This window comes from Typopeltis vanoorti, chromosome 14 (genome assembly GCF_054136105.1).
Source record: "Typopeltis vanoorti isolate ZY-2024b chromosome 14, IOZ_Tvanoo_1.0, whole genome shotgun sequence".
NCBI classification, from domain to species: Eukaryota; Metazoa; Arthropoda; class Arachnida; order Uropygi; family Thelyphonidae; genus Typopeltis; species Typopeltis vanoorti.
Genome location: NC_143562.1, coordinates 29,986,305 through 30,012,794, shown reverse-complemented (window position 1 = coordinate 30,012,794; position 26,490 = coordinate 29,986,305). Strand labels below are relative to the sequence as shown.

Below are 26,490 nucleotides of genomic sequence, written 5' to 3'. Positions count from 1 at the left end.
GATTCAAGAGAATACTTGTTCCGGATTCTGACTAGTATGGTATATTATTTATGTGTTATCACTTGTTCTGCGGTAGATTTTTCTTAGTTGTAAGATTAAAAACTAAAAACTTTTCTGCGAAAAAAACTTTGTTGGCGTCAAAAATCGATTATTTAGGAAGACGACTGAAGTTCTAGAAAAAGACTTAGAAAAGTCTTAGAAAAAGTTCCTGTAGTCGATGATTAAAATCGTACTTATAAATGTTTCTTTTCTCGATGTGACGTCTTACCCAGAAGCTTAGCAGTCAGAGCAAAATTTTTATAATAGAAATTGTATGTTATTCAAAAAAATTATTTCAAAAGCTGTAATTATGTATTACACGTTACATTTTTCTACACGGAAGTCAGAGTTTGTATAATCCTCTCTAAAATCAAATATTTAGCTTTTCTCCATTTTTGCCGAAATGTGTTTAAGTTTGCGTAAAAACTTTAGATCGCTTCATTCGTTCACGTTTTACAAATGCAAGCAGTGCTAACAGCTCTGTACGTTTTCTAGTAATGGAAAAAAACAACAACAACAATAACACCACTAATTAAATATAATTAAAACTAGTTCTTATTTTAATTTTGCTAAAAGAATAGTTTAAATTAGCCAACTGAATATTTTAAAAAGTCGAGATTTGATTATATTGTAAGCATCGCTCCATCTGTTAGCGTTTAAAGTAACTAAATTTTAAAATGAGGAAAGTTAAATGAAACAGCGAGTGTGATGACGAGTTAGTAAAATTCGTAGGCTTTGTACAGTTTTAAGCCAGGAGAATCGTTTTATGAGGCTTTTTTCCGATAAAACTTGTTGTCTTTGGAAGTATAATAACTTTCAAATTGGCTAAAAATAATGTTGGATGAGAGTAGAAGTCAAGTATAACCACCGTATCCCGAAATTTCGTAATTCCTGAGAGAACAAGAGAGCGCTAACGATTGGGCGCTAGTTCAAGCTTGATGCAAGAGAGGGAGCGAGTGGGAGAGAACAACACTCGTAATTACTCTGCTAGGACACTTCTCAGATCTCATGAAATTTTATGAGTTCTCAAAAAGGGACTTTTTTTTTTTTTTTACTTGGTATGCTGGATGTCATGAGTCAATATATGCTGGTTGGACAGAGAAAAGACGCCACATTTAATACAATCCATTCTCATACCATTGCTCACATTTTGGTGCTAAAAACCTGTAATTATTTTTATGTACATAATAATTATTAGTCTTATAAGATATTTAAATAATTTTCTTTATTCGATACCTCAGCTCTACTAGAATGATTACTCCCCATTATAAATCTTTTTAAGTTATTGGCTGGAAGTTGCAAAGGAAGAATCATTCGACTTCTGTTTTTGTCATAAATTGAATAGGGATTTAATACGTTCCAAAAGTTTTTTTTAACAAAATTAAAAATAATTCTATTTCCTGAATAAAAAAAGTACTATCTAAAGAAAATAATAATAATAATAACGCCATTTTCACAAAAGTACATAGGCATTTAAATGTAATTTTTCATCCATATCTCGTTTACATCCTGTATATCTCGTTTAGATGTCCCATTGGTTTTCCAGCCTGGTTTTAGCCAAGAGAATAGTAACGCACCAACAAATAAGTTGGAGACGGGGTACGCCATCTATCTTGTTTGCGAATATCTTCAAGTGGTAGACAAATGCCATTTTCTAGTTTAATATTACTATCTTGCTTGTTGGAAGCATGTAATAACATTCAAAAGTTTCATGTTTCTGCAGTAGGGTTCCGGATTATCTAACCCTTAGTCAATAGCTGTACTAATGTACGATAGGTTTACAACCTTGCGTAGATAGAATCTAAGTTACTATTTATATTGTTGATTTATGCTCACCCATAGTAGACCCATACTTCACGGTGTAGGCATTCGAAACCGAAACCCTACGGAATAAGTTGGTTAATCCTTATTCCAGGAGTGTCTTATGTCTGTAGATCTGTGTTCAAGGGGGACCGGTTTGCCTGTTCTGATGAACAAACAAACCTACCCCAGGAAAACCAGTCCCCGTTCTGAGGAACGAAAAACCCGAATTTCCTGGTGAAAAAACCCTCTACCGGCTGACTCACCTGTAGTCGAAAGATGAAGGTTCTTCACGTCATGGACGTGAAGAACCTTCATTGACGGGAATCGAACCCAGGTCTTTCTTACCAAAGGACTTCGTCTATACCAACTGAGCTAAGGAGGCTATTTATATACAAAATAAATAAAATAAGTGACAAATTTTATGCACGTGGGCACATGATTATTATTTGTTATTTTTAATTATTATACTTATTTGCTTTTAGTTATTATTATTTATTTATCACGAAGCTTGCTTTATTTATTATTTGTGGACTGTGGAAAGAGTCTTTCATGACTACGCCATTTAAACCAATTAATTTCAATGAAAAATCCATACACAGTACTGTGCGCATGTGCGCATTCTACACGAAAGATTAAATTTGGAATCGATTTTTGACTATTAATAATGAACATTTATCACTGTCTTCTTAAATTAATGATAGAGATCTATTCTTGATTTTTTTTCTATATGGTTAAAACTTTACCATAAGTAATTAAATTGTTGTAATTTATTGACGTTCATAATATTAATTATCTTGTATGACTCGAATTGATTATTAGAGCTAACAAAGATAAACTTTTCTGCTCCTTTCATGAACATTGAAAAAAAATCTTTTTTTTTTTTTTTTTCATGGGGTTAAATTTTTTAGAGTGCATAAAATACCAATGCGCCAACAATGAGCTGCTTCTGGATGAGTTTCACATTGCTAATTACTGTACGCCTCAAAGCTTGATCATAGTATTTGAATATCAAAATTATTACGAACCAGTTTGAAGCCAGTGTAAACAACTGGATGAAATATATCTTGGATGTTCACTAATAATAACGAACTTTGCATACATGAAAAATAAAGAGAAAATAATCGAAATTTTTCCCTCTTAATTTCATGGAAATTGAGGTCTTAGACCTCAATTTCCATGAAATTATCAATGTACTTTCTACATTTCTAACACTAATTTACAGCTTCAGTATAGGTTGTATATTGCTCAGAATAATGTTCCATTTATACAGCATAATTGTAAAAATAAATAAATAAATTGTAAATAATAAAAAAAAATCAGAAAAAAAAAACTTTAGTTCACACATTACTGGTATATTCCTATCCTTCTCATCCATCTAGGACGGTTAAGTCCCCTCCTAATGAGGGGTTACTGGCATGTTAATGCAGCCGGTTCACCATTCCTCTGCTGCATCCCCCTGAGGGCGATATTTATGATTGTATGCGTGTGGGTGTTCACGGGACCGGTTTGCGGGATGAAAAACCCGAGATAAATTGGGGGGGAAAAACCCTGCTGTCCACGCCAAGACTACTTTGTTATGGCTGAGGAAGATTCTTAAGTGCCTCACGACAAGAATCGAACCTAGGACACTCCTTTCCGAGGCATATGGTTGCAAAGCGCATAGCCACTAGGCTAACAGCGCAGACTGATATTATGGGTTTACAACGTTTAATAGTTGGAAATGGCATAAAAACTTGTAAGTACACTAAATGTTAATTATTAATGTAATATTAATATATACGAAGGAATACTGATTTCATGGATTATTTATTTTAAGCCCATTGATTTTTTTTTTTTTTTTTTTTGACCTGCTAACAAGGCTCTAGTGGTTTCATTGCAATATTCAGTTTCTTAGCAAAATCATCTAGAGAGGAAGAGGTGAAACATCTGAAAAGAAGTGTTTACAAATAATTAGTGACTGGTTAGCTAGTACATGTCTGCTGAGACCTATCGCTAATTAAGTCATCTTAAGCATTAACACAACTGCATGCAGCATACTTATTTTTGCAACTTCAGCCATTTCCTGAGTTGATTGCTATCACTCTATCAAGTATCTCTTTATAATTATACACCCATAATTTTTTTTATATATATATTATTATATATAAACCAGCAGTAGCCAAATCCTGGCTCGTGAGCCACATGCAGCTTGTGAGGTTATTTGCTGTGACTCTTGAGGCAAGTTTAGTTTTTATTGTGTTTATCATAAAAGGCAAAAATTCATGATACACATACAATACATATAATAACATACAAAAAATACAAGACAATATAAATGCATATATTTTTCACATCACACAAAACAAATATAAAAAATGAAGAAATATTGAATTGACAGTAAAATGCATTGGGGTTAGAGCTACGTGACAAGCACCAACAGTAATTAACACCAATCGCCACTCACCAATATCCAGCAGTTACCCCTGAACTTACTCTGCAGGTATTGTGTTGCGACAGAAAGTGCCTTTTAAAATTGGTTTTTGGGCCACTTATTGCTGTGAAGCTCTCTTCTCAGTAATGAAGTGTATGAAGTCAAACCATGCTGCTCTCACAAACAAACACCTAATTGAGGTTCTTCATGCCATTCTTTTCGTCACATGATCAGCCTTTAAAGCATGCATTATCAGAAAAAATGAAGGCTTAAGCTTTCTTTACAAGCAGCTATTAAACAGCCTAATAATGTTGAGTGCAATTATATGTATCTGTATGTGCTTTTAATAATGAAATTTTTTAGAAGATATCTTGCAGTTCTCCAACATCTGAAAAATATTCTGTTTGACTCTTGCACCTAAGAAAATTTTCTACCCCTCGTATAAGTCTTTATAAATATACAGTAATACCCCGATTAACGCTCAGGATGTGTTTCTAGAAGACAAAGCGCTATACGAAACCGCGTTAAACGGGGTCATTTGACCCATGGTAAATAAAAATTGGAGAACACGCAACCAAGAATAAACAACTCTTTGTATTTTTATATTAACTTGCAAAATATACATAACACATATACATACGTACACAGAAATACAAAGTTCATTTTGGTGCTGTCAAAGGGTCTGGCTCTTTTCAAATTCTTGATTTTTTAGTGATGAAGTCGTCTAGTGTCATTTGTCGATAAATGTTGTAATTGTCGGTAGCAAGAGATCGCATCCAAAATGCATCGTCTTGCTTTTGTACTTATTTCAAAATCTGGATGATTAGCTACAAATTGATCAACGATTTTGGTTATCATCACCAAACTTTTACTATGGAAATCTGTAACAAGTTTTTGAACTCTTCATTTTCAGAATCACTATTTCAGGTTCTGCATGAATTCCTTGATCTGCCTTGTTGAGTCCTGCCTCTTCGAATCCTGATGCTCTTTTGTTCGCGCGGTATAAATGTGCACTTTGGAATTCTCTTTCAGAAAAGTCCCATTTCATCAACATTAAAAACTAGTTCGAGAAGCAGGGCCGTCGCCAGATTGGATCGCGCCCTGAGGCAAACAATTAAATATCGCCCCTGATGGATTATAAGACAAAAATATAAGAAAATCTCCAACTGCTATTTTGTTTTTATTACAAGACAAACATTAATGCAAAACGATTACATAATAATATTAATTAAATGTTTGCTCTATGGGGATATCGCACAATAAAACTATTTATAAGCTCTTCTAAATTTGAATTATAAGCTATGTCCGCCTCTATCGATATAGTTGCTAGACCATCCAATCTTTCTTGGGTCATTGCTGTTCGCAAATAATTTTTAATCAGTTTAAGCTTGGAAAAACTTCTTTCTGCACTTGCTACGCTAACACGAATTGTTAGCGTAGCGACGGCGCCTACTGCAATATTGCTGAACGAGCGCCCTTATAAAGCCGCGCCGTGAGCAGGCTGCCTCTATGCTACACCCTTGACAGTACTGTCGAGAGGATACTTTCCTCTTTCAGTTATGGATCTTAAAGTTGAAGCAGCTTCAGTATCTGCACTCGCCGCTTCTCCGGTGATTCGAACGTTCTGGCCTTTTCCATGATTATTGCCTGACTTAATGGCATGTTGCGTTCGTTTTCATCATCAATCCAAATGGAAAGACGTAGAAAGTATTTTTAACTTGGGTATAATTATGTTAAAGATACCAAGCAATTATAAACCTGGTTTTACTCTTTAACAAATGGAAAGACGTTTCTCCATTTCCTCTCAAACACTTCTGGATCGGGTTGCAGAAGACGTTGCGGTTGTGGTTGCTGAACGCTTAATTTTGTTTGTTTTTTAAAATCGTTTGTATAGTAGAAGTAGAAAAATTTAAAGCGGCTCCAATGTTATATATGTCAACTTGACGTTCACCTTTTTCCAATCGCCTCAACACCTGCATTTTAATGACTAGAGAAATGCCTTTTCGTATCAATTTTGTTTTATCATCTTTACACCAACTCATTTTGAATAATTTAAAAAATGATAGTAATGGTTAATTTTTAATGAACAAATAGAATTTTTGTTGATTTTCCTGGTCAATAATATCGATGATTACAGCGCATAACGTTTTACGCAACCCCCTCCAAATCGTATTGATAGCTTGGACACTGTTTCACTGCCAATGAACAACACAATGTATGGGGAAAACAAATGCATGGGACAAGCATAGATTTAGGGGATTACAGCACTACGACGAATCGTCATCTTTCACTGATTGGTTCGGGTTCTGGAATAATCGTATTATATACGAATCAAGGGAAATACAGCGATAAATCGAATCAGCGTAAATTTAGCGCTTTATTAGGCTTCGAGTAGAACCGCGTTATATCGAATCATGGAATATTTAGTGCTTTTTAAGGTTCGGAAAAAACGCGTTATATCGGATCGGCGTTAATCGAGGAAGCGTTAAACGTGTTCTTACTGTATTTAAATATAAGCCTTTGTTAATTTTATGAGATGCCTGCTTCAGCAGTATGATTTCCTTGCCTTCCATCAAGAAAATGTAAGATATTTTTTATTATTATATTACATAATGTCCTATTGTAGAGGAGAGGATGGCTTAATTGTGAGTGAACAGGAGGTATTTGAGGAAATAAATAACCTCGATGTCAATAAGGCGATAGGATTTCATGAAATATCACCATGCATCTTAAGAGAATGTTCCAGGGAATTGGCAGTAGTATTGGTATGCCTGTTTAATAAGAGTCTTACAGTGGCACACACAGTGGTTAAATTCAGCCGGGACCCTCTGGAGCCCTTTCCGGTACTTTTTTATTCACCAGGAACAGACCTGGAACATTTTTCTGTTTTGTGACTTTTCTCCATTTTTGGTAATTATGCCTACATTGTTATGTTATTATTCAACAATTGTTTTTACAGTTTTGAATGTGTTTTGTATATAAAGTCTTGCATATAAGGTCAATATCTACAGTCACCTGATTATGAACGATTACGATTAATATGTTAGAAGTAATATATTAATTTGTAATTTTGTATTTGTATTTGTATCTCTTTTTGAATTTAATGTTTATGGTGGTGTGGAAGAGAAGGCCTGGGGGCTTTAACTCCACCAGAATAAATAAATAAATAAAATTAAAAAAAAAATGTTGCACCTCACATTAAGGGCCCCAGAACTTATTCATTTAGAATTTAACCACTGAGCACAGTTCCAAGGGAGTGGAAAGAAGATAAAATTGTTCCACAGCCAGGGCCGGTCCGAGAGTATCTGATTCCCCTGGGCAAAGAAAATTTAGGCATCCTACATTGTCTCTCTATATATATTTACTAATTTATATATATATATATATATATATATATATATATATATATATATATATATATATATATATATATATATATATATATATATATATATATATATATATATATAAAATTAGTGTGTGTATATATATACTAATTTTTTTTGAAGGTTGTAATTTTTCCCCAAACTCTATGTAGCAAAATCTGGGGGCCCCCGAAGTCTTAGCACCCCTAGGCGATTGCCTAGGTTCGCCTAACAATAAAACTGGCCCTGTCCACAGCATAAAATGGTAATAAGGCTGTGGCTTGAAATTATAGCCCAATCTGTATATCTGGAATTGTTGTGATGGTACTGGAGAGACTGGTGAGAAGTAGGATACAAAAATGGGTTAACAGCAGAATTCTTTGTGTTAAAGGGAGATTATGTTTTACTAACTTATGTAGTATAACAAGGTGACGAATACTTACAGGGGAGATGCATATACAGTGGTGTACTTGGATTTTGCAGAAGCTTTTGACAAATTACCATATGACAAGCTGTTAAATAAATTGAAACAAGTGGGATTGGATAACAGACTTCTGAGTTTGATCAGTGACTGGCTATCAGATAGGTATCTGGAAGTTATATGTGGAGCATTAACTAGCAATATGCAGCTCTTTGCAGATGATGCAAAATTAGGGAAAGCCATGCTTTGTGAAGCAGATGTTGTGGCTTTGCAGGTGGACTTGAATAGATTTCATGAATGGGCAGATAAGCGGAACTATCAGTTCAATGTTGCAAAATGTAAAGTTTCGAGATTTGGTAAGCAATGATTGATGCAAAGTATACACCTTGTAGGAAAACTTTAAAGGATGTAGAGGAGAGATCTGGAAGTGGTGGCTGACATGAACCTGAAATTCAGGGAGGGGCCACATTGCACAAGTTGTAAAGACATCACATTAGATAATAGCAATGATTCAGAGGACCCTGACATGCAGAAATAAAGAGGTTATGATGCTATTGTATAAGGCCTTGATCAGGCCTCATATGGATTATTGTGCACAGATTTGGTCCTGGGTTTTCATGGTGATGAGGATATGTTGGAAAGGGTCCAGAGAAGATTCACAAAGGTGGTCAGTGGTCATTGGAATGTGGAGTACAAGGACAGATCGAGAGAATATAAATTGCAAAGTCTTGTGAATAGGAGAAAGAAGGGGATATGATTGAGACATATGAGCTAGTTAGGAGTTGTTATCTGGTTGACACAAGAGATTTTTCATAGAATGGGAGGGGGGGGAGAGTAGAACAAGAGGCCATTTTTGGAAACTGTACAAGGAGGGTGTGAGCAGAGGAGTGAGGAGAAGGTGCTTTGCATGGAGAGTGGTTGGTGAATGGAATGCATTGCCTGAGTGTGTTGTGAATGTAGACAAATTAAATCAGTTCAAGGCAAGGTTGGATGAGCATTGTGTGGAATAGTCTATCTCTAATCCAGAGTATTTTAGTAATAAGGTGTAAAACCTTTTGGCTACTTGTATATGGAAATATGACTTTTGCATTACTTCAACCTTGTCACCTCTGGGTCTGGCTCCCACTGATGAGACCTCAATAATGGTTGAAACCAGTCTGGGTAGTGGCCCTTCCCATAATGCATAGCATTATATGTCTGTGAGGATATGTGCATTGCATTATGGGATACTATGGCAATTGATGTGAAGTCATTAGCCTCTATATACAAGTGGCTCAGTTATGAAGTGACTTCATGCACAAACATTTGGATAAAGGATGAAACCAAGAATATAATTGCTTGGCATTTTTAATTTATAATGTGTACTCCCACAATGGGGCTCTGACTCCATGCATGCCATAATAATAATAATAATAATAATAATAATAATAATAATAATAATAATAATAATAATAATAATAATAAAAGGTGAATGATAATTTTTGTTCAAAAGGTAAAGAATGTTTCTCTTTTATTTTATATTTTTATTTATTTTAAATAGAATTATGAAAGTTAGTAAAATGGATATATTATGAAACCATCATGGACTATTCAAGGAAGAGAAATATGCAGATCTAATTTTTTCTTTTAAATTATATTTTATAAATTTATTCCTAGAACCTGTGTATGCCAGGCTGCATGAAGAAGGACATAAGTTCAGTTCCTGACTTTAGAAGAACTTTTCTTAAGCCTTTCTTCGACTGGCTCCTGAGTTAGTTGATCTCTAGCATGAGTAAATAGGGTCTTTCTTTTTGAAATTCGGGTTTTTCATTCCGTAAACTCAAGAAAATAGACCATGGAAGCCACTCCATTACAGATAATAAATATCCTGTTAGGATTAAGGACCACAAGACAGCACTTGTTAGCCACCTTTTCACTGGATGGCATTTATAACTACTGGTGGAGATTGAACTTCCCCCTCAGTTTCCAAAAGTTAGATAGTTCTAAAATGGTCTCACCTGTAATAATATGTTGTTAATTTCTCTTTATATTTGTATGTGTCTTTATTTTTTACTATTCCTTATATACTGTTATTCTACTTAGCTGTGCACGCTTTCTCTGAATCTTTCTTGCTTATATTATTATGTACTATGTTTATCTACCCTTCGCACTACGAGTTTTATGCCTAAGATACTAGAAAATTTATTTAATTTAGACTGCTCCACTAATATCATTTAATTAGCATAAAATTCAATAATACGGCCAGCAGATTTCACTCTCTCTAACACAAATTCCTCCAATAAAACTTTACACAAACAGTCGTGGTCTATTCTTTTACTTAACTTTATGCTTTGGCTATCTCACTTAGTTTCCCACAAGTCTGATTTATTTAGGAACAGTGCAGTTGTAAAAATAAACAATCAGGCAGCACTCCTTTAACAAAAAAATCAATATGCATTTTATTTACATTACTATGAAATATACATGAATTAAACAATAGGGAGATTGCTTTCTCTATCTATCTATAAAAATTCTTTAGCACAAATTAGAACCTTTTTACTTCAACATTAATTCATCTCTTTAACTCAAAAACCTATTAACTCTCTGCTTATAAATTCAACTTATTAAACTCCTAGTTTACTTGCAAAGAGGTTAGAGTTATTTTTACAAATTTGATATCAATTTCCAACATGCCAATTGACTCTTTTTTCCTAGACAAAACAAAAATCTTAAACGTCCTTCTATAACAACTATAAGAGGGAATATACAAAAGTGTGTAACTTACAAAGGCTCTGTATCGCATATTCAATCAAAAGTCTTTCACTAAAAGTTCTATGGCAATTCTTTCATCTCAGATCTTGAGCTTCCTTCAGGAAATTTGGCTTCAGTAGTATCTCATCGGAAAAATAGCGGACTGTAAGCAGCGACCTGTGGTACTCATACAGCTCCAGCAAAATGTTGTTCTCCCACGGTGAAAAGAAAAACTTCCGAGCAGAGCTGCTTCGGGTAATTTACATCGCCTTTTCTCCTCTGCTTTGGCTCGCTGAAAATGCCTGGACGACTGCTGTCTCAAGTAGCTTGAACTCCCGCCTCTAAGAAACTGTAATTGCCGCCAGCTGTCAACCGGGATCCCTCTCTGGCCTGGAAGCTTTTCTCCGGCAATTGGAACCTCTCCTTTCAGAACTCGAAGCTCTCTCTCTAGACTGGAACCGGGAAGCCCCTCTCTGGCAACTGCTGGAAGAGGCTGCACTGTGGACAACAGTGCAGCCTCTGGAAACCCTCTCTCTGGCCTAGAAGTCATCTCTCTCTCTCTCTCTCTCTCTAGCGACGTCTCAAACCAGGAAGCTCTCTATGCTTGGCTCTGTCCCTTTTTATTATGCCTTATCTGAGACCTCACACGAAGTTTGTAACCCCCAAAGAACTTGACATGACTCTTTCATCTTCTTTCAAGTTCGGCCTGCTTTCTGTTCTCCTCCGCTTTCTTTTGATTGTAAGCTGCTGGCCATCGGAAAGTTGTTTGAACCTTTCTGACTGACCTCAGAGGTGTTTACGCACAGAGCTTGTAAGTCTTTCTCATACACAAAAAAAATCATAAACAACCTTTCTTATGCCATCATGTAGAGCTATTACATAAAGTTCTGGCGGCAAAACGTTGCCTTGTTTTTTTAACACTGAAATATTCTTATTAAAGGAGTATATACAGTTAACTTCCAAAGGGTTATTTACAAAAATATCTATTACAAAATATACAGAGACAAACAAGTTATTTTTACAACATTCTCATGGGACTTGACCTATGTAAAAAATCGATGTAAAGCCCTTTGATATTTTTAAGCTACATCGAATTTTTACACACCTACTTCCTATAGGGGGAATAAAAGTCATTAGCAGATTTATTTTATTTAAATTGTTTTAGATTTATTCTAAAAATTTATTGTCTCTCTACTAAGAAGCAAGTGCTTTGACTATTTGGTTTCTGTAGCAGTTATCTGTAATGTATTATTTCTTATCTGGATGCCGTAGCAAAATCAAAATTTTTTTGCAAATTATTATTATCTTTTTTATTTTTAGGATTTGTTATATCAGTTTCAAGCTGGCCAGTGTTGTCCACAGTGTATTCCTATTGGCAAGTCATGTAAATATTCTAATCAAGTCATTCCTGTAAGTTTTTTTTTTTCCCTCTCAGATTATTTTATAATTGTATAAAAGATAGTCAGTACTTATAGCATGACTTCTTTCCGTAGCGAATGTATTGGGCAGTGTAGAAAGTTAAAAGAAACAGTTATCATATTTTTCATTTTACCAGAGATGTTATCTAATTATTTACATTTGTGACTTAACTTTTATAGGAAGGAAGAGAATGGAAGACTTCAAAATGCCAAAGGTGTGTGTGTAAAGAAGGAAAATTATTTTGCAAACAGGATGAATGCAGTGTTAACTCTTGTCCACGTGATCAGTTACTAACATTAGCACAAAATGAATGTTGTCCAAAATGCATTCAAACAAGAAGTAAGTAGAAGATGTAACATATTTGTATTGATTGTTAAATTAAAGATGGCAAGAAATGATATTCTTTGTTTGCTCTTTATTATTATTATTATTTTATTATTACGTGACACCTCCAGGGAGTCCAAAGACTCATCGAGGGAGGGCATCTACTCTATAACTCTCTGTCTCCACATATCAACTACATCAACACCATCTACTGCCCACCACCACCACCACCACTAGTATTTTTACAGACAATCACAAACATCCATGCCCACGACGAGATTTGAACCATAGCCTTTTGGTTGGAGAGAGGATGCGCTAACCACTTGGCCAACCATGCCGGCTTTTATCCAAGTGTAAACAAGTGATTCTTGTAGATAAACTTATACGTTGGTAAATACATAACTGTCCGATTTTAGGGAAAGACAATGTATACTAAAATATTAATTAAAAAACTTTAATTAATACTTCCTGTATTTCGGTAATGTTACATTACCATCTTCAGGGAACATAAAAATAATGATATGTGCATGCAGGCACTAACACTAAACAAACATGGCTGAAGAAAACAACTGAAGTCAGTCCTAGAGTCCTAAAGATGCCCTCTAGTGGGATAAATTGGATTGTCTTGGCTGTAGAGCTGGTGTTCTTAGAATGTAAGCTTCCCATATTTGGGGAAGTCTAATGCATCCAAATTTGTTGAGGTTTGGGGAGTTTTTTAGAGCTGAGGCTGATTCTACGAATAATCTCTCATATTTATACTTGCTGCGGCGTAGTAAAGTGGCTTTCTTCCAGCATTTTTTTGTGGCAGATGTCCAAAGCATAGTCAGCAAGTCTTGAGTGACTGTATTGGTGGAACCGGATAATAGTTCTTATGTTCAGATATCCTGATATTAGCTGTCCTGCCTGTTTGGCTATAGTAGGACAGTTTGCAACTACAAGGGACCTGGTATACTCCAGGCAGGTCTAGGGAAAGTGGCTGGTCTTTGGTGGAGTGGATTGGCATCTCTTCTCCACTCCACCAAAGACCAGCCACTTCCCCTAGATCAGTGTTTCTTAACGTTGGGGCGTACGCCCCCACAGGGGGGGAAATTTGAATATTTTGGGGAGCAATTAGAAAATGATGTTGCATTCGTCATCTCATCACTGATATACTCAAAACACTCACCATTGTCGGCGAGGGGGGGGGATCAAAATCTTTAAGGCGTTAAGGTGGGGCATGATCCAAAAAATGTTAGGAAATACTGTCCTAGACTTACCTGGAGTATACCAGGTCCCTTGTAGTTGCAAACTGTCCTACTATGGCCAAACAGGCAGGACTGATATCAGGATATCTGAACATAAGGACTATACAGTACTGTCGACAGGGTGAAGCATAGAGGCAGCCTGCCTCACGGCATGGCTTAATAAGGGCACTTGTTCAGCCATATTGAGGTAGGCAGCGTCGCTACGCTAATAATTCCTTTTAGCTTAGCAAGTGCAGAAAGCAGTTTTCTCAAGCTTAAACTGATTAAAAGTTATTTGCAAACAGCAATGACCCAAAAAAGATTGGTCAGTCTAGCAACTATATCAATAGAAGGTGACATAACTTATCATTTAAATTTAGAAGAGCTTTTATAAGCAGTTTTATTGTACGATATCCCTGTATTGAAAACATTTAATTAATATTATTATGTAATCATTTTGTATTAATGTTTCTCTTGTAATAAAAACAAAATAGCGATTGGAGATTTTCTTATATTTTTGTCATATAATCCATCAGGGGCAATATTTAATTGTTTGCCTCAGGGTGCCATCTAATCTGGCTATGGCCCTGGGACTATATCTGCTGCCACCAATACAGCCACTCAAGACTTGTGACCATGCTTTGGGCACCCGCCACAAAATACTCTGGAAGAAAGCCACTTTACTACACTGCAGCAAGTATAAATATGAGAGATTATTCATGGAATTAGCCTCAGCTCTAAAAAACACCCCAAACTTCAACAAATTTGGATGCATTAGACTGCCCCAAATATGGGAAGCTTTTGGCATACTCTCCCTCGATAAGTCTTTGGACTCCCTGGAGGTGTCACATAATAATAATAATAATAAGAAGAAAAAGAACATCAGCCCTACAGTCAAGACAAACCCAATTTAGCCCACTAGGGGGCATCTTTACGACTCTATTACTGACTTCAGTTGTTTTCTTCAGCCATAATTGTTTAGTGTTAGTGTCTGCATTATTATATTGTTATTTTTATGTTCCCTGAAGATTTTACTGTAATATTACCAAAATATAGGAAGTATTAATTAAAGTTTTTTTAATTAATATTTTAGTATATATTGTCTTTCCCTAAAATCTGACAGTTATGTAAGCAAGTGAAATTTTTGCATGAAGTATTTTCATGACTAAGCTACTTGTATATTGAGGCAAATGACTTCACAATAATTGACTTATTATCCCCTAATTCATTGCACACATCTTTTTGGGTGTGTATAATGCTAAACATTATGGAAAGGACCACCACCCTGACCAGTTTTGATCTTTATTGAGGTTTCATCATTGGGTGCCAGACCCAATGATTGGAATGAATCCTCAGTAGTTCGGAGAGCTCTAGCAGTGAATCAATTTAATGAGAGGTATGTTAGTTATTGTATAATGGCTAGAGGGATTCGTAGTGTGTAGTGTTCGTGAAAGTTCCTGATAAGATAAGCCTTATTTTCAGTTATCGTTGATAAATTTACTTTAATATTGCGTAGTTTTGTTTGCCTTGCATATCTTAGTGCGTCTGTTTGTGTCTTTTTGGTATTTATAATTTATGATTTGATAAAATACGTTACTAGTAAGTATGGCCCCAGTATGAAGGAAAATGGCGGCCAGTAATGATGGTTCGCCATCTTCTTTCAAGAACGGTAATGTAAAGGAGATGATTCAGTGTACTATCTGCGAAATGTACGCTTTGCGGAGTGTGGTCAGAGTGTGGTTAGATGATAATAAAGGAGTGAATGTGTGTAGAAAATGTAGGAAGAATGAGGAATCGAGGTGTATTTCGGATCGTGAGTGTGATATTTTTGTCAAACTTCAGAATGAAGAAAATAGGGATATGACAAGAAATGGCGAGGTTATACCAGAGAATTGTGAGAGTGTGAATGTAGAAAGTGTGAATGATAGTATTAATGGTTTTACAGAGAATACAAAAGATGAGATAGATGCAATGAGTGAGATCGTGTTGTTGAATGGTGCGATACAAAGGGCAAAACAGCAGCTAGAGCATATGAGCAAAAGTCGACTGAATGAACCAGCCAATAATAAAAAGTATGACAGGAAAAATAGGCATATGAGTGTGAACATGAACAAAATGAAGGATAGAGTGCTGTATGGAGACTTGTTAGTACGAGGTGTGTTAGTAGAGGATTCGACAAAATCGTACCAACCTGGTGCGACCATAAAGGATGTAACTGAGTCTATTAGAGAGCAAAAGGAAAGGGTGAAAGAAATGATTGTTGTGGCAGGTATGAATGATTTGAAAGGAGATAAAATGGAAATGATAGAAGACCTGAATGAATTGTTTGAGGTAGCAAAAGAAAAGAGTGAGAGAGTTAGAATGATTAGTCTTTTGCCACGGTATGACAGTGAAATGTTTAAAAGGAGGGCCATAATTGCGAATGACTTTATGCGTGGGTTATGTATGACGAGTGGTGTGGAATTTGTGGAGTGAGTTCGATGGGCGAAAGGATCTATGTAAGATGGATGGCTTGCATTTGAATGGTTACGGTGTAAGGAGACTTGAGAAAGTGTTGCTGAATGTAGTGGATGTGCAAATTCAGGGAAACTAGATTTATTAAGGGGGGGGAGTAGATATACAGTCTTTAGGGAGGCAGTTGAATGTATGAATGAATATAATATGCCCGAGCGAATAAGGACAACAAATCAGAGTGGGATAGTTAATATAAGGCATCAAGGTAGGGTTGGGGCTAATGGGGGTCTTAAATTCATATACACCAATGCTAGGAGTATTAGGAACAAGAAGGAAGAGTTTTTGGCCATGGTTGGCACTTCCAGACCACAGGTTATTGGTATTAGTGAATCATGGCTGACTGTAGATGATATAGCTAGTGGGATTGAATGTGATGGATATAGTGTGTTCAGGAATGACAGGGAGAATAAAATGGGGGGAGGAGTATTGTTGATGATAGCTAATGAACTACAGCCAAGGAGAATAGAAGTTGAATTGCAGGATAGATTAAAGAGCACATTTGAGGCCATTTGGTGTGAGATTGTGGCCAGCAGAACTAAATATACAATTGAGTGCTGCTATAGATCAGGTGATGGAAAAGATGGTGGTGACAGTATGGACAAGCAAATAGAAGAAATGAGTGGAAGGAGGGTAATTATTATGGGAGATTTCAACTATGGTCGCATTGATTGGAGTGAGGAGAGGACACACGGGAGGAAGGAATTGGATTTTATGCAGTTATTAAGGGATAACTATCTGCGACAGCATGTAATGGAAAATACTAGGGGTCAGAGAGTGCTTAACCTAGTAATTACATCTGAGGATTTGGCTGTAACAAATATGACCACATTGCCACCAATTGGTGAGAGTGATCATAGGGTGTTGACTTGGGAGGTGGCTAAAGGTGTGGAATTTTCAATTAAGACAGGGTACATGTGGAGTTATCGAGCTGGAAAGTATGACAAGCTTAGGAGTTTGATTGGTTCAGTGCCATGGCATGTACAACTGCAAGGACTAAAAGTGCATGGGAGGCAGTTAAGAAGTGTTTGCATGAAGCAATAGCTGACTGTATACCTAGAGTCCGAATAATAAATCAAGTAGGGGTAAAATGGATGAATAACACCATTAAGCTTGAGCTGCAAAAAAAAGAAACAACTATGGAGGGAATTTAAGGAGAAAGGTGACTGGCAGGCACATGAACGGTATAAAGCGCAGGCCAGAAGGGTAACGAGTGTGGTAAGAAAAGCAAAAAAGGATTACGAAAGAACATTAACCATGCAGGCTAAAGAGAATCCCAAACAGTTTTTTAGATATGTAGCAAGTAAAAGGAAAAATGTACATGACAGAATGATTTTAAAGAATGATGATGGTAGGGAGGTAACTGAATCAGCTGATATAGTTGAGTTACTGAGTGAGCACTTTGTAAGTATATATCAACCAGGTGGTGACATTACAGAAATGAATAAACCAGTAGATTATATGGGAATTGTGGTGAATGAAGTGGAGGTGAGTAGTCTATTGCATAACCTCAATGTCAATACATCTGTGGGATTGGATGGTATACCAGCTCTTGTTGTACGAGAAGCAGCTAAAGAATTGTCAGTACCCTTGACCATTTTGTTTAATTTGAGTCTCGGGACTGGGTTAGTCCCGAGGGGGTGGAAAGAGGGGAAAATAGTTCCACTGCATAAAGGTGGTTCCAAGACTGCTGTTGTAAATTACCGGCCGATTAGCATATCAGGAATCATTGTCAAGGTCTTAGAGAAATTAGTCAAGAAAAGAATACAGGATTGGATAGATGAAAATGGGATATTGTATGGGGGACAACATGGTTTTTTTGAAGGGTAGATCATGCCTCAGTAACTTGCTCACGTTTTATAACACAGTGATGGCTGAACTGGATAGGGGTAATGGGTTTACAGTGATACTACTGGACCTTGCTAAGGCCTTTGACAGGATACCACATGGAACCCTAATCAGTAAACTGGAGCAGATGGAGATAGATATAGAGTTGGTGAGATGGATAGGAGAGTGGTTGAAGGAGAGATACCAGAGAGTGGTTTATGCAGGAGTGGAGTCTAAAAGACGGCTTGTGACTATTGGTGTGCTGCAGGGCTCTGTTCTTGGACCACTGCTTTTCAATTTGTTCATCAATGATATAGGAAAGGATCTGAGAGGACGTGTTCACTTGTTTGCTGATGATGCAAAGTTGGGTAGAGCAATTGTGAGTGCACAGGATGTCAAAATTTTACAGGATGATTTGGATAGTTTGGAGGACTGGGCTAGGAAAAATGGATGTCAATTTAATGTGGCAAAGTGTAAGGTTATGCACTTTGGGGTGAAAAGAATAGCAGCAGTATATCGCATTGGTGGAACCATACTCCAGGAGATTGATGAGGCCAGGGATTTGGGACTGTTGGTGGATAGGGAATTGAAGTTTAGGGGGCACATTGCAAAAGTGACTAAATCAGCTCATCAAATCACTTGGCTTCTGAAAAATACTTTAACATGCAGAGACAAACAAGTTGTTGTTCCTCTGTATCGAGCCTTGATAAGACCCCATCTGGGCTACTGTGCCCAGTTATGGGCACCAGGGTTTCTTCGTGATAGGGAGGAAGTGGAGAGGATCCAGAGACGAGTGACCAAGATGATAGCAGGTCTGTGGAATGAACCTTATGAGAATAGGTTGAAGATTTGTGGTTTGCAGAGATTGGACGATAGGCGAAGGAGAGGTGATATGATTGAGACATTCAAATTACTGAAGGGTTTCTATAAGATTGATCCAGAAGATATTTTTGAAAATATGATTGGTGGTGGGAGGACCAGGGGCCATGCATGGAAGCTGGGCAAGAGCGTGGTTGACAAGGGTGTTAGAGCTAGGTTTTTTACTTGGAGAGTGGTGAATGAGTGGAATAAGCTTCCAGAGTCGGTTGTGGGTGCTACAACCGTGAATGAGTTCAAGGCAAGGTATGATAGATACTGTGTCAATGTCGAATAGTTGTTCTTGACATGATGTTAGGGCCTCCCTCGATGAGTCTGTCGACTCCTTGGAGTTGCCCGGAACAATAATAATAACAATAATAATAATTGTTAGTGTGGGCCTCTCATGTTTAGACTTCTGATTTCATGGAGATGTTCATAATAATAATTATGGGCCTTCACATTCATATAGGTATTTATAATACTGTTTCCTTTTTTTTTGGCTTATTTTGTTGAATGTGATGATGGATTATCATTCAAGATTTCATAACTTAATTTAATGGTATTAACAACACCAAACAAACTATTTTATAATAATAAATTTAGTTTAATCCTTTATCCAAGTGTAAGCAAACAAAGTTTGCTCCTAAAGTATCTTCAGGACTGAGGCAACTCGTTGTAAATGTGGACCAAGCTCTTATCACTCCTTGTCTCAGTATCTCCCATAATGCAAAGCACATCTCCTTGCAGACATCTATAATGCTATGCATTAAGGGAAGAGCCACTACCCAGACTGGTTTCGACCTTTATTGAGGTTTCGTCAGTGGGAGCCAGACCCATAGGTGGTGATACCAAGGTGGAAAAGGACCAAGTCTTGCCTGTTCTAGGGGAAAAAATACCTAAGTTTCCATGTGACCCCCCCCCTTACCTCCGTATGAGACTGGCTAACTTACCTTTCTTTGAAAGATAGAAGATTAATAATACAGTGGAACCTTGGTTATCGAACAACTCTCATCCTGAACAAATCGGTTTTCTCAAGCATATTTTCCAAACAAAAAATGAACCAGTTTCTGAACAGGCAAACCGGCAACCATGTGCTCCGTGGGCTGAGATTACGGCAGGAGAGCATCAGTTATGCTGTACCCTCCGCTCAGTGCAGACACCTGCTCGAATTTGTAGTGCCTTTTGTTGATTTTCTTTGTGTTTTATTGTTTCTTTATAAATTATTATTAAATAAGCCACCATAGGGCAGAAGAAGGATATTGATAGCACAAAGCGAAAAGAAAAGTTGTTAGAACCATGATGGAGGTGAAAAAAGAATTCATATCCAAACATGAAAATGACGAATATTCTTTTTATGTAGGATTTTATGCATTTTCATTGTTTTTGTATGAGTTTATGCATGAAGCACAGTTATAAAGGTTTTAATAAGCAGTCATCTGGGGTTCAGGAACGGATTAATCCATTTTACATTAATTCTTATGGGAAAATGGTTTCAGTTTTCAAACAAATCAGTTTCTGAACCGCCTTTAGAAATGAATTATGTTTGACAACGAGATTCCACTGTAATGTAAATATAGTGCATATCATAGTAGTTTGAACATCCCTTGAGGGTATATTTCAGTAATTGATGCTAATACTGATATTTTTATTTATTTATTTACAGGATCCTGTAGTCATCATGGTGATACCTATAATCATGGTGATTTTTGGGCTCCTCTTTCATGTGCTAGATATCATTGCAGTGATGGCAGCATAGAAATTTATTTGCCCAAGTGCCCATCACTTGTGTGTAAGCAGGTAATTTCTCATATTTTATGATGAATTAACTTTAATTTTTTTGAAATAGAATATTTTATGTGATATCCTTTTTTGCATTTTACTTTGATACTTATAAACTCAGGTTTTTTCAAGGAAATTTTCACTTAGCATTTATTTACTTTCAGTAGATATTACTTAAATCATAATCATAATAATTAAAACATAATCATCACCAGAGCCAACAAGGGAAATACCACTGTTGTTCTAGATACCATATCATATGACCCAAAAATGAATTTACTACGAGATCGAAATAAATTTGGCATACTTGATTATGACCCTACAAAAAACAGCTCAAGAAACTCAACAAGTTATTTGATGAAACCACTTCCTTAGATGATGAAACAATAAAAAAACTCAGGACATGGCATGCTAGGCCTCCTAGAATTTACTGCTTACCTAAGCTTCGCAAGAATAACGTCCCACTCAGAGCTGTCATGGATTCTATTAGCAGCCTGACTTACAATTTATCAAGATTTTCATCTAACCTTCTCTATCCTCACATAAGCCACTCAGCCTCATCAGTTAATAATTCAAGAGAGTTTCATGCAAAAATAAAAGACATTCAACTGTTGGAAACTGACATGCTATTTAGCTTCGACATTATCTCCCTCTTCACTAGTATTCCCCATAAGGAAATGCTAGACTTGTTAACTCAAAAATTTCCATCTGATATTTGTTGAATTATTCAAATTTGTTATTACGTCCCAGTTACTTCACTTGGAAAGAGAAAATTTACAAGCAAGAGGAAGGAACAGCAATGGGGTCTCCCTTATCACCAAACTTAGCCAACCTGTTTCTAGAATACGTTGAAGAAAATTTTCACGTTTAAACCCAAACCAAAAATTTGGCTACGATATGTTGATGATGTCTTTGCTGTCTGGGGTCATTCCAAACAAGAACTACACCTGTTTCTAGATAAAATAAACCTTCTTCATCCTCGCATAAAATTCATGCTAGAAAAAGAATCTCCACAGGGTATCTCCTTTCTGGATTTACACATCGAAAGAAAAGAAGATGGTTCCATCTCCACTTCTGTCAATTGCAAGCCGACATTTTCAGGTCACTACATTCACAATTCTTCTGCTCATCATCCATCTCAAAAATTTGGCATCATTAAATTATTAGTAACCAGAGCACACAGATTCTGCTCCTCTGAAGAATCTCTAAACCAAGAATTGGAAATAATCAAAAATACAGCCATACTAAATGGATATAATTTTAAAACAACTCAAAAAATCATTAGTCACTTCCACACACATCAACCTAGACAAGAACAAGCTTGTAGGATTCCCATACCTTATGTCAAAGACATCTCCGAACGTCTTTCAAAAATTATGAAGAAATACAAACTTGCTACTACCTACAAACCAATCAATCAAATCTATAATTTGTTACCTTCTCCTAAAGACAAACTCTCACCTCTGATGCTACCTGGCATGTACGAAGTTCCATGCTTCTGTAAATTGTCATACTATGGACAGAGACAGGTAGATCTTTTCATAAATGCATTTCGGAACATCTGGACCATATCCGTCTTATCAACTGCAGAAATCTAGCCTTGCACAACACGGAGTTGAAAACGCAAACCATAGGATCCATTGGAAAAAGACCAAACTTCTGCATAGATCTTTATATAAGCATGAATATTTATATAAAGAAAGTGCTGAAGCCCTACTTCACCGACCAAATCTAAACCATAATGACATTCCTGCTATTCCTAAAGTATGGGAAATTGTCATACAAAATTGTGTAAAATAATTTTTATATATGTTATCTTATTTTAATGGAATCTATATTTTTCCTCCAGATATATTTTAATTTAATTCTATAGCACGTTACTGCATGCATATTGGGATTCCATTGTAATCATGTGCCCTAACTGTATGTTATTCCTAGTATTGTTTGAATTAACTGTACTGATGATGTACTATGATACTTAGGATGAAATATTTACTTATTAAAACTTATTACTGTGGTTATTACGTGTGTTTGTTTAGTCATGAATTTTCCACGGGTTTCAATAAAATTTTTAATAAAATAAAATTTGTACAATAAAAATTTTATCTTCAGTTTTCATACCAGCTTTATCATCTTTAATTCCTTTTGCATATCTCTATTTCTATTTCTATATTTCCTCTATTTCTAAGATTTTCACTAGCCTCTAGAACATTTTGCTGCCATCCTGATATTTATCTTCTATATTCTTACCTAAGTCTCCTGATGAATTTTGTTTATCTACTTTTACACACAACTTAAATTCTCTTACATTTTTCTTTGTATTCTTTTAGGGCATATAAAACACGTTACTGCAAGTAAATAAGTAAGCATTGATTGATTCATCTAGGGAAGTTTGTGGTGAATCAATCAATGTTTACTTCAGTTTGCCTCTGAGACTGAAGGTTTGAGGCTTGATATTTGTTTTATGTTTTCTTATTTCCACATTTATCTCCTTTTATATATACAGCATAGCTATATGTAAAAGTAGATAAACTTTTTCCTTGTATTCTTTTAGGGCATATGCTGACTTGTTTGCTAGGAACTTTCTGTATGCTTTCTTCTTTTCTATGACTGGGTCTTTAACTTCTAGTGTGCATCATGGTGTTCTTATTTTTCTATCCTGTTCTATTGTGTAACTTCTTCACATCTCTCCAGCTGAATCATGCACTGTTTTCTTTGGAGTTTTTCACTGAGACTACAAGATCTTGTTTTTGCATTCCACAAAAAATTAGAGTAATCACTTTAATGAGCTAGTATTTTGCTAATTATATCAATAAGTATCATCAACATCATCATCGTCATCAAATTAATGATGATGATGATGTTGATGATACTTATTGATATAATTAGCAAAATACTAGCTCGTTAAAGTGATTACTCTTATTTTTTGTACTTAATGCTTCTTTACTGATATATCATCATTAGAATTCCATGGTATCTAAAGACACAACTAGTCTTCAACACAACACTAGTCTTCAATCATATCACCTTATCCATTAGGCTCTGCAAATGGTATTCTGCCAGTGGTTCCTATATTCAGTATTCCATCAAAATCTCTTGATATCTTCAAACTAGAGCACACCTTTGCAATGGTCCAATGGTCCAAATGCAGCTTAATCAAGGTAAGTTGTACAGTGGAACTAGAACATCCTTATTTCTACATGTCCTTCTGATCATTGCTATATAAGGACTTACAGGTAATGGTGGACAGAGAGTTGAAGTTCAGAGGGCATATTGCAACAGTTGATAAAATAAGACAAAGGATAACTTGGATGTATGTTGAAAAATATGTTAACAAGTAAAGATATTGAAATTATTATCCCTGTTTATAAGGTGATGATGTGGTTATATTTTGACTACTGTGCACAGATTTTGTCACCTCAGTTTCTTGGGGATCAGGAGGTGGCAAAGAGGATTCAGAGACCAGTGACTGGTCTATAGAATGCTATTTATGAGGATAGGTTGAAGGTGTATGGGTTGCAAAGTTAGTTGATGGTCAGCAAGTAGGAGACATGATAGAAATTTATAAGTTATTAAAGAGATTCTATAAACTTGACACAAAGGAAATTTTCAGTGCATGACAAATAGAGAGAGAACTAGTTATCACCCATGGAAGTTATGTGAGTATGCGGTTAGTAAGGGTGTAAGGATTATATTTTTTGCTTGGAAAGTGGTGAGTGATTGGAGTGGATTTCCAGAAGTAGTTGTGCATCCTGATAGTGAATGAGTTTAAGGAGAGGTATAACAGGTATTGTGTTGTATTGCATCTGAAGGTTAGTGTGAGTCTCCACAGTGTCGGTGCCAAGTTATTTTGTGCCCTAGGCAAGGTTTACAAGTGCACCCCTTATTTCATAAACTAAAATGTTTCTAAATGACATTAAACAAAATAAAATTGTCTTTCAGGTTAAATTAATAGGGCTTTTTTATTTTCTTTTTTAATTAATTTGAAAATTCTCTGTTATAATTCATTTACAAAAGAAAAAGTTATAAAATACCGAAATTTAATATTTTAAAATGCTAATGTTTTAAAATATTTATCTTAACTGAATTTTAAATAGCGGTAAGTTCAAATCATTTAGGTAAGGAACAAAAAAGAACCAAGAGCTAAATAGTAAAATAGTGTAATGTGTGAGGGATAAGGAAAAAGAATCGATACCTAAATCATATATCACTATTTAATTTTGATATTTTAGTAAAGTATGAATAAAGCATAGCTTGAAGTTTTGCACCCGTTCATGGCTTGCGCCCTAGGCGGTTGCCTAGTTTGCCTAAATCGTAGTGCCGACACTGGGTCTCCATCAATGAGTCTTCTGACTCCATCTTATTTGGTTTGAGGATACATTGTGGTTGGTCAGTGAATTTAGTGTTCCTGTAAAATTGGTGATTTTTGTCTGTTTTATTGTGTTTTTTCCTTAGAAAATTAGTGTTTTATAGTATGCTAGTGTAGATTTTAGTGTTTTTTAGTGTATTTAATATTTTATCACATATTTTTATTATGATATTTCAATAATTAGTATACATTTAAAATGGCGCCAAAAAAGGGCAAGAAATGTAATGCTAAAAAAACACCGCAGGCAAGAATAAGAAGGTTAGCCCTGCTAATGAGGTTATTAGAGATATGGAGGAGGTTAACGAAATGAATTAACCTCCAGAATAGCAAAATTGAAGCTAATCAGCAGAGAGACAATGCGGGAATTGCAAAAAGTCGCGAGACTTTTAATTTGCTTTTAATTTGAACAGAGGGAGAAAAAGAAAATTAAACAGGAAAATAAGAACCAACAACACATGGAAACAGGTAAGTCAGAAAATAATGGAAATCAGGTAAGGACGTTGTTAGTAAAATGAAAGAAGTTATTTGGTACAGTGACTCTAATAAAAAATGCTATCGATGAGCAAGTTATAACTTTGAGTTTTCTTGGAGCGAAAATTAAGAATATAAAGGAAGCAGTTCAAAAACAGAAAAGAAAATGAAATCGTAGTTGTAGTAGGTACAAACGACTTGACTGGCAGTAAGTTCAATATAAGAGAGGACATGAAAGTGTTGTTGGAAGAGGCAAGAGTGAAGAGTGAGAAAGTGAAAATCGTCAGTATTTTATCTCTTTTTGATAAAAATGAATCAAGAAGAAGCGCTATGATGGCAAACAATTTGATGCATAGGCTGTGTAGAAGGAATGGATGCGAGGTTTTGGATATGCAGAGTGAGTTTGAGAGAAGATTGGATTTGTATAAGAGGGATGGCCTACACCTGAATGCGTTTGGTATCAGGAGTCTAGAAAAACTAATAACTGGTATGAGACCTAACATAGAGAGTCAGGGAAACTATATTATAAAGGGAGGAATGACGTGAATGTAAGAGCGATAATGTGGTACAACTGTGTTAATGACGGAAATGGGCTTTGTCATGGAAATGTTGACGACAAGAGAACAATTTTGGCTTTGTGTTTGTCCAGTTCAGAACCATCAAAGGTGTGCAAAGTTGTCTACATGTATAAAGCTGAGAAGAATAGAGATCTGCAAGTTGGCTAAGTGTGTCATGCAGACTGCAGACAAGACTATACAAAAGAGAAAAGAGGTAGATTATTATGTTGTACATGAATGCTAGGAGTATCAGAAACAGAGGGGTAGAGTTTGTTGACTTAGTCAGTATGTTGTGATATCAGATTGTAGGTTATTATGTTGGAGGTTTAATGGATTTTTTACAACACTCAAAAAGAATTAAAATAGAATTTAATACTTCCTATA

At 35.8% G+C, this 26,490-nt stretch overlaps 1 protein-coding gene across 3 annotated transcripts in view; it reads left to right on the top strand.

Moving 5' to 3' along the window:
- The window catches only part of LOC150099333 (extracellular matrix organizing protein FRAS1-like), a 1,385,483-nt gene that overhangs the window by 102,965 nt on the left and 1,256,028 nt on the right, over window positions 1-26,490 (top strand). For all 3 annotated transcript variants that reach the window (XM_090403569.1, XM_090403568.1, XM_090403570.1), the window contains exons 4-6: window positions 12,089-12,178; window positions 12,367-12,526; window positions 20,594-20,727. In XM_090403569.1, the coding sequence (XP_090259695.1) occupies window positions 12,089-12,178; window positions 12,367-12,526; window positions 20,594-20,727 (384 nt within the window). The remainder of the gene's footprint in view (window positions 1-12,088; window positions 12,179-12,366; window positions 12,527-20,593; window positions 20,728-26,490) is intronic.